This window comes from Rattus norvegicus, chromosome 8 (assembly GCF_021556685.1).
Source record: "Rattus norvegicus strain SHRSP/BbbUtx chromosome 8, alternate assembly SHRSP_T2T, whole genome shotgun sequence".
Taxonomy (NCBI): Eukaryota; Metazoa; Chordata; class Mammalia; order Rodentia; family Muridae; genus Rattus; species Rattus norvegicus.
The window spans coordinates 114,586,254-114,595,287 of NC_141541.1; the positions used below are offsets into that span (position 1 = coordinate 114,586,254).

Here is a 9,034-nt window from a genome sequence, read left to right on the forward strand (position 1 = left end):
AAAAGGAAAGCCTGCTGCAGCTACTACTCTGGCATGCTTGCAATAGACCAGGCATGCCCACTTGCTGGTGAACTGTGTGAACAAGAACAGTCAAGGCTGTGGAGCTGAGCTGGCTGGCTTAGCAGTCGGTACAGGCACGAGGCAGGCACAGGATGTTGCCTACACTTTGCTCTGAGAGGATGTGGAGGAATGTGCTTAAGAAAGAGGAAGCCAAACTCAGCAGCCTTCAGCATCTGTCAGCTGCCTGCCTGGGGCTGGCTGCTGGGGCCAGGTGTGAGTCTGTCCACAAGTTACATGGGAAGTGGAAAATACCAGTGCTCTGTCCTGTCTTCCTGAATAATAAATAGGAAGTGAAATCTAAGGTAAGGAAATAGGGATCTTTGAACATCGCAGAGAAGTTAATTGCACAAGCCTACCACCAGCTCCCTCACTGCAATCTAGAGCTGAATGTTGCCTGAAAGCCTGTCTCAGTTGTACTTCAGGAGTGAATCAGGTAAAACTCAACAGATACCTCTGAGCTTCAGCAAGTCCTAGGTGGTGACACAGTGCTTGGTTTTGGTTTTTTGAGACAGGGTTTCTCCAAAGCCCCGGCTATCCTTCAACTTGCTACATAGACCGGGCTGGCCTCAAACTCAGAGATCTGCCTCCTGAGTGCTGGGATTAAAGAAAAGGATGTGCCAGTACTGTCCACTGGCAAGTTAAAAGGAAGATGAAGAGTGAAACAGCCTCATGGAAGCCCTCACTAACATGTCTACACAAGGTCGCCCAAAAGAGCGGAGTCTGGTAGTCTACACCTGCAATCTCAGCACTTAGGTTGAGGGAGGGAAACTGAGGTTGAGGAACAAAACTGAGGTCAGCTCAGGCTATGCAGCTCTCGGACCAGCTTGGCCTACAGAGTGAGAAACCTGTCGCTCTAGAGGCAAGAGCCAAAGGGTCACAAGGTTAAGGCTACAGTACAGAACCAACAAGGCTACATAGTGAAATTCTTGCAAAACTTTTTTTTTTTAAAGTAAAAAGGCAGCCCTTCCGGTGCCTCCAATCCAGAGTTCACAGGTCTTCTCATTTCCTGGCAGCAGCGAGGGGGCTGAGCATGGGACCAGTCCTGATCGTTTGCAGGTTTGCATGGTAGAACGAAAAAGAATCCACTGAGAGGCCACAAGAAATGGCAAAATTGTCAGCCAGGGCTGTGTGAGCAATTCCTGATTCATGGGGGCTTTCACATGCAAACATTTAATAACATGTTGGCTGGGTCCCTGAAGAGAATGCTATCTGTGGCCAATGCCAGGGGTAGAAGATGTGTGCGTCTTTGGAGGCTGGTACGAGAGTGGGCAGGAGAGCAGCACCAGAGTGGGTGGGGATAGCGCTAGGCTGGCTAAAAGTGGAAGGTTGGAAACATGGAGAACGAGCTTGCTGAGAAGTGTTTGTACTTGGCATGACTGAGAACAGCACAGACACTGTTGGTGTGTAGGGCAGGCCTGGGACTCAGGGAAAGCAACCAGATGGCAGGCGGGCTCCAGGCAGTGACAGTCAGCCCCGCCAATGCTGGAGACTTCTCACCCATTTTCTCTACAGACTGTCTGGGACCTGTGCCCTTCACTGGCAGAGGGCAAGGCAGGCTCTGAACAGGTTTCAGGAACTGTTCTCAAGATGGCAGATCTAGCCCAGCACACTTAATCCCAGTGCTCAGGAGGCAAAAGCAGGTGATCTCTGAGTTTGAAGCCAGCCTGGTCTATAAGCAAGTTCCAGGACAGCCGGAACTACATAACGGAGACCCCATCTTTTAAAAAAAGAGAGAGAAAAGAAAAATTTAGATTGCTTTAATCTTAATTAAATTAAGCAAATGTGAGCCTGCTCAGTGGTTTCAAGAAGGTGCCTTGTGTGGATGGATGGATAAATGGTTAAATAAATAACCAGAGATTTCACGGACTGGAACCAAACAAGCTGCTTGTTCCCCAGGGCTTCCTAGTACCCTTTATCCTGCAGAGGGGCCAACACAGAAACCATATGCTATAAAGTACCTCTGCCAGCGGAAATGTTACCATGCAGAAGGTGGGACCTGGTGAGCGCTGGGCTGTGGCTTGGAACAGGCCAGGCAGAGCCTGCTCTTGGCCATGATGGGTGTATGCTGAGTCTGCATTGGTCCTGAAGGGGTTCTAGAATGCAGTATCTGAATCCTCAGTGGCCACCGCTCTCTTGGGCCTGGCTGCTCAGAGGAATCACGAACACGGAGACATCATCGTAAGACACCTGCCCTTCTCCGGAGGCACCACCGTCCTTCCCTTGTGTGTTGTGTATCAGCATTTTGGCCAACTCTGAGAACCTGTAAAGACCACCCTGCAGATGTACTTTGGATAGAGAGCAGAAGACCAAAGCCTTCCGAAACACAGTGCAAAGGGCAGGACACCTGGGAGACCCCCTGAAAGTGGTGAAACTGTAGGACAAGCAACACGCTTGAAAGGGTCATAAACTAGATTATCAGCAGGACTTGGGGTTTTTTTGCTCATATCCCTTCTCCCTTGGGAAGCTTAAGAGAGCCCTGATCAGATCACCTACCCTGAGCTGTAGCTACTTGGTACTGTTGCTGCCACCAACCCAGGTCCAGTCAGGTCTCCCTCAGCTACAGTACCTGTGTGGGTCCTCTCGGTTCCCAGTGAGGAAGCTCCGCACAAGCAGTGCCACCTGCTCATTGGACAGGACATCCCAGAGCCCGTCAGTTGCCATGACAACCACATCATCCTCCTGCAATGCCAGCTGGTCTACATCCAGCACAGTCACCTGCAAGTTAAGCCGAAGAATCCTCCAGTGTTCCCTTCCCAGCTCCTGCCAGGTTCTGGGCAGCTGGAAGCTGGGGTGTCACTACTCTGTCACCTGCGGGATGGAGAGCAGGAAGGGCTTGAGCTGGATGTCGGTGTCCAGGACTCTAAGCTGATGGTCTCCCAGCCCTCTGGAGACAGCCAGTGTTCCCAGTAACCGAGCCTGGGGGGAAGGAGGGGTGAAATGGTAATGAGGACAGGCTCTGCTGAGCACAAAGCGGAAAACGAACAATGGCTTCTAGGGGAGAAACATCACCAGGGAGCAGAACCCAGGGTACTAGCCACAGCCACTAGTAAGGAGCAAAGAAGCTCCCATCTTCAAGGAACAACTAAGGGATTGTTGGAAGGTGGGGGACACTGACCTGTCTACCCTGTCCATGAATCAGTGGGTATTTCAGATCAGTCTTTTCCACCTGTTTGTAGCTCCTGCAGGAGCAGACCTAGGATCAGCCAAAGACCTACACATTCTTGTAGTTTCTCCCACCCTAAAGCCCAGCGACCAAGCCTTCACGTGCCCTCCTTGCCCAGGTAGGACTGCCACAGGCCACACAGGTGAGCCTGAACCCTGGCCCTTTTCCCACCAGCTCACCAGCCTCTCATGTGATGATCCCTGAACAGAACCTTCTGCCCCAAGTCATCCCCCTTCAGCCGCCGTGGAAACTCCAGTCGGGTGAACTCACCAGCCAGAAGCTCGGGGTAGGTAAAGGCCTAGGTGGGGAGGCCACTTTCAGATCAAGCTCTGTCTCAGGGCCCTATATGATCTACCTGGAGGGGGTCCCCCTGCCAAGGGTACTACCAGCTGCTGGATCCGCTGCCGCTCTGTTTCTGGAGTGAATTCAGAACTCAGCAGCCGTATCTCATCTCTCCGCACCAAGATGGCCCTAAACAGGTTGGAGGGAGGGAAGAACTTTATGAAGTAACCTCCATACTCACCCACAGCCACCTTTCTCCAACCAGGGGCCAGTTCTGGCCACTGTGATCCGCTGCTCAAATCCCTCTGGGACTCTAAGACCTATAGGGCAAAGGTACAGCCCTTTAGCATGGTACCAATGGCCTCTGCCAGCTTTGGTATTATTGTCCGCCTTATAGTTGGCTATGTTAAGCACAAATGCACCTTCGTCAGCCAGTCCTCCTCATTTCTAGTCCTCCTTTTATTGTCTTAACTCCCCCTGGTACCCACTTTCCCATAACCCTGCCTGCCCTCCAATGGTCCACTCACCTGCTATCCCCAGCATTGGCCACATACAGCTTCCCCTGCAGGAACACTGCCACCAGAGCTGTACAGCCACCTACCTGGCCTGAGGCCTCCAGCTCTCTCCCGATCACATCATCCTGGAGCAAACCAAGGTTTTTATAGCTACTGCCTGAACTTGCTACCACCTCCAGTCCCCCGACCCCTTAACAATTGCATTCCCACAAGCAGGCCTACAAATCTCAGCTCAAGAGCTTGGCCATTAACTCTTGAATTCCTTGTAAAGAGAATTACACAAGGGAAGTGTAATTCAAAACAGGAAGAGAAACCACTGCCTGCACTGAGGGCCACTGTACAGGTAGGCAGTTGGCACACAGTAGGAACTAGAGACACGGGAGGGGTGAGCTGAAGACCATGGGGCTATCACTAGAAATGAAGGAATCAACACGACCTCTCCACACTCCAAGGAATGGTGACTACGGTATGCCCTTATACCCTACGTTCTTTAAGTCCCTAGGGGAAAACTTCCCTTACCCCCATAGACCCCACTCACACATTCCTGGAAGGCGTTCTCCAGAGCCCCAATCACCAAGTCTTCTGCCCGGATCCCCTTTTCTTCCACGAACTGTGGGTCGCTGGAGCAGACACAGCGGCCGCTGAGGTGCATGGGGGGCTGAGCGGCCATCATGCCTTCTACCACAACCTCCAGCTGTCGGCGGAGGCAAGAGTGCAGGGTGTTGGCAGCTAAAATAGCTGCGGCAGGTCCACCATGCCCATCAAACAGTGCCCAGTAGTGACCTGTCAGGAACTGCATAGGAAGAGCTCTGTGTCAGGCATCACCAGGGGTCCCCCTGGCCCAACCTGAACTAGGACATGAGACAGTAAGGCAGGAGGAGTCTCAACCGGCACATCCTGGACCCGGGGATCAGGCAAGGCTGTACTCACCTCCTCTGGGCACACCGTCAGCCACTCCTGATCTTCCTCGATCCCAAACTCACATCGCCGGATGCACAGCTTCCCACAAGCAGCCTGGTCTTCGTTGAATTCAGATTTCTCTGCATTGATAATCCTGAGGCCATGAAATCAACAGTGATGATGTCGCATCTATGTCATTATGGGCACAGAGACTTCACTTGGGACAACTGCTTCTGAATGCTGTCCTCTGACACACTTGGACAACTTTGTGTGTGTGTGTGTGTGTGTGTGTGTGTGTGTGTGTGTGTGTGTGTATGTGTGCGCGCGCGCGCGCGTTTGCACAAAGGCTAGAAGTAGATTGCCTTCCTCCTTAGTTTTTGAGACAGGTCAGCCACTTCCTAAACCAGGGCTCACTGATTCATCTAGAATTCCTGGCCAACAAGTCCAGGAGTCTTCCTGTATCTGCCTCCGGAGTGCTGAGATTACAGGCCCCAACTGCCACATCCAGCTTTTTACAAGGTTGCTGGGGATCCTAACTCCATATCCCCAAACTTGCTCTGCAAGCTATGCAAGTTTTCTAACTGTTCGTGGCTTGCCCCTTTAGAGTCACTGCGCTAGCCCAGGGTTTGGGAAGTTCCACCTCAGTCCCAACCCCATCCCACAGAGCATAGGCCAATCCCTGAGTGAGGTGCGAGGTGGAACATACATCTCCAGGGGCCAAAAGAAAAGAGGATCCAGTCGGGTGCGAGCCCTCCCGGGACCTCCAACCTCCAAAAGATAATGCAAAAGTGAGAAAAAGGAATGCTGTCAAGAGTTCCAGAGTGAGGACAAGAAGAGGGTTAGCAGGGATGTGCACACTCAGCCAGTTTTCCAGGTCAGCATGGAACCAGACCGGATCAGGCAGGGGGTCCGGAGGGAACGCGGGGGCAGGGACACTCACTCGGCGTAGCCAGCGTTCCAAGGCAGCGTGCGGCCCCGTGCTGGGCTGCGCACTGGCCGGGCATCCGGGCGGCGCGAAGCGTCGTTGGCGCCAGGGCTGGACCCAGAGCCCCGCAGGAAACGGGGCCGGTGATAGGGCACCGGACTGGAGCGTGGTCCAGGTGGCCGCGACTCTGGAAGTGGACCCCCGGGTAGGAAGCGGCGCCGGAACCAGCCGGCGGACATTGCGTGGCGGCCGGGGGCTGCCCGCGCACAGCGGGACGCCAGGGTCCGGCCCGCTACGGTGAGGAAGCGGGCTGGGGGTGGAGCTTGGGGTGAGAGGCCACGCCCCCGTCCATCCGCCCTAGGGTGTGCGGCCAGTTTGGCCATCTGTAAGAAGGGAATGTAGCCACGCATGCCACTTTACAGGCAGGATAACCGAGGCCTAGCGAGGTGAAGCCTCCTGCCTCCGTCAGAGTACCACTGAGAAGGCACAAAGGCTCACCCGCACCTGTGGGACTTGATCTTCTGAGAGGGGAAGCCCTTCCCTTCACTCTAGGAACCTCAGAGAGTTCTCTAGAATGGGTGCTGGGCAGGTGCTACGCACAGCATCAGCCTTGCTCTGCTAGCCACGGTCTTACGCAAGGGGGAAGACCGGGACAGTATGGCCTTGGAGGTGTGAGGCCGACATATTGAGTAAGAGCGTGCTCAATATTCCAGAGTTCTGTACACCCTTGTCCTCATCCTCAGAAGCCCGCTCCCAAATGTCTGCCCCTACAGTTAAGATGGCTTCTCGACTGCACAAGATCCTCCCTGGAGTGTGAGTGACGGACAAAAGGAACCTATAGGGGAATGTAGTTCCTTTCTCCAGCTGGCGAAAGGTGCAGCCTTGGACTGAGGAACATGAAGAATTTCACCAACATCTCTTATTTTGAGAAGGTGCTCACCATGTAGCCCCAGGCTGGCCTCTGCCTTTTGCATACTGCAATCACAGGCAGGTGTCATCCTCTGGCCCAGGATGTCTCTTTTTTTTTTTTTTCTTTTTTTTTTCCCCGGAGCTGGGGACCGAACCCAGGGCCTTGCGCTTGCTAGGCAAGTGCTCTACCACTGAGCTAAATCCCCAACCCTCCAGGATGTCTCTTAACCCCTAGGTAGCTATAACTCTTAGAGTGGCTGGCTGTCACTTTCCGTCACCTAAGTCTAGGTGCCCCTCTGCAAGGCTGCAATTTCCACTTCACAAGGGAAGACTCAGACCCACAGAGGGGAAGTGTTAGATGCCCAGAGTTTCCAGTATGACAGTGTAGCTGAGTCAGACCACCCCTCAAGCGATTTTGCTTCCTCTTTTCTCCTCCAGGAAACCAATTCAAAATCTCTAAGGCCTAAGGATGGATGGATGGATGAGGCGTTCCCTCTGCTCCTAAGCCCCGGCTAGTGCTCACTAGGCCTCTTCCTTTAATCAGTCAGCCCTGTTGCCTGACAGCAGTTCCTCCTGGCTGAGGAGGAAGGTTCTTCTGAAACAGCTGCATCCCCTGTAACGCGGGGGCGGGGGTGGGGGTGGCCGTGGGGGGTGGGGTGGCTAACCTACTGAGCCCACCCAGTAACAGCCTTACACTGGGCAGAGGAGCACGGCGCTAATAGAGGGACTGCTAAGCCCAGAAGTGATAGCAGTTCTGATAGGTAGTTCCTGACCCAGCTGTGAATGGGGACAAGGTCTGAGAAAGCTACAGCCAGTCACTCCCCACCCCCAACCCCTGCTTCGATCGAAAGAGAAGGATACATATGATAATTTGGTACATACAGTTCAGCTTGGTTACTTTAGTTCTTCCCGTAACAAAGTATCTGCTAAAAGCAACTATAGGAAGAAATAGCTTGTCAAGTCCATCACAGCAGAAGCAAGATAGTCAGGAATATGAGGCAGCTGGTCATGTGTGTCTGCCACCAGGAAGAGGTGACTTATTGTTCAGACCCCAGCTCACAGTGGGGTGCTGCTGACATTCTGAGCTGGTCTTCCCTCCTGCTAAACCTTTCCGGAAATGCCCTCACTGACAAGCTCAAAGGTTCCACACCTAGATAATTTTACAATCAAGATCTTATCACATTGTTTTACATAAGCTTGCATAGACCATTTTCCCATCCTTGACAATCACGATTCTTATCAAAGCTTTAAAAATTTTTTGCCTACAGATAAATAAAATTCCAAATACAGTTCAGTTTTCATTTCTCTTCCTTAGTGATTACTGACAGGGCAAGCAGCTCCTTATAGACTTGTGGGACAGCATTTATCTTTGTGTGTAGCCTGTTTCCTTTTTTTTTTTTTTCTTTTTTTTTTTTTTTCCGGAGCTGGGGACCGAACCCAGGGCCTTGTGCTCTCTAGGCAAGTGCTCTACCGCTGAGCTAAATCCCCAACCCTGTTTCCTTTATCTAGATTTCTACCTCATTACTTTTTTTTTTTTTTTTACCTCTTTGTTGACAAAGTCCCATGTAGCCCAGGCTGACCAGGAACTCACTATGTAGCCCATGCTAATCCTGAACCTCTTTTTTTTCTTCCTTTCTATTTGCTTACTTCTGAGACAGAATCCAACTATGCAGACCAGGATGGCCTTGAATGTACAGAGGCCATTGCTTCCTTAATACCGGGTTATGGGTATTTGCCAGCACACCTGATTTATGTAGTGCCAGCGGTCGAATCTAGGACTTCACATGTGTCACGCATGTTAGGAGAATGTTCTATCAGCTGAGCCATATCTCTCTAGCCCAAAGATGTCGCCTAAGTTCTCTCAGATTTGTTAGTGTGTGTGTGTGTGTGTGTGTGTGTGTGTGTGTGTGTGTTAGGGTGCAATGTGGAAACCAGAGGTGGATGCCAGTCAGTCAGTCATCTTCCTCTATGGCACTGTCTCTGTCTCTCTATCTCTCTTTAGATTTTGTCTCTCACTAAATCCAGAGCTCTCCATGTGACTGAGTTGGCGGACAATAAGCAAATGAGCTCCGGGTAGGCATCGGCCTGTCTCCCCAAACTCCCTCTCCCTGTTCCCATAGTTTCCTTGCAGTCCAGGGGTTAAGCCAAGTTTTTTCTCTCTGATGCTGGGAATCTGAAATTATGCTAACACAGCACTTTACTGACTGAACCATCTATCCGGACTATTAATTTATCTAATTTTGGGTTTTTAAAAAGTTTTTATTTCAGAAAAAAAAGGGG

The 9,034-nt window shown here is 51.8% G+C and overlaps 1 protein-coding gene across 2 annotated transcripts; it reads right to left on the reverse strand.

Moving 5' to 3' along the window:
* Positions 1-971: 971 nt before the first annotated feature.
* On the reverse strand, positions 972-6,141 carry Ppm1m (protein phosphatase, Mg2+/Mn2+ dependent, 1M). 2 transcript variants are annotated; one of them, NM_001430398.1, is given in 10 exon segments: positions 972-2,320; positions 2,627-2,775; positions 2,869-2,976; positions 3,176-3,239; positions 3,403-3,521; positions 3,610-3,694; positions 4,033-4,145; positions 4,559-4,813; positions 4,951-5,074; positions 5,861-6,141. In NM_001430398.1, coding segments are annotated over 10 exon segments (1,386 nt in total). In that variant the 5' UTR covers positions 6,085-6,141; the 3' UTR covers positions 972-2,175.
* Positions 6,142-9,034: the final 2,893 nt, after the last annotated feature.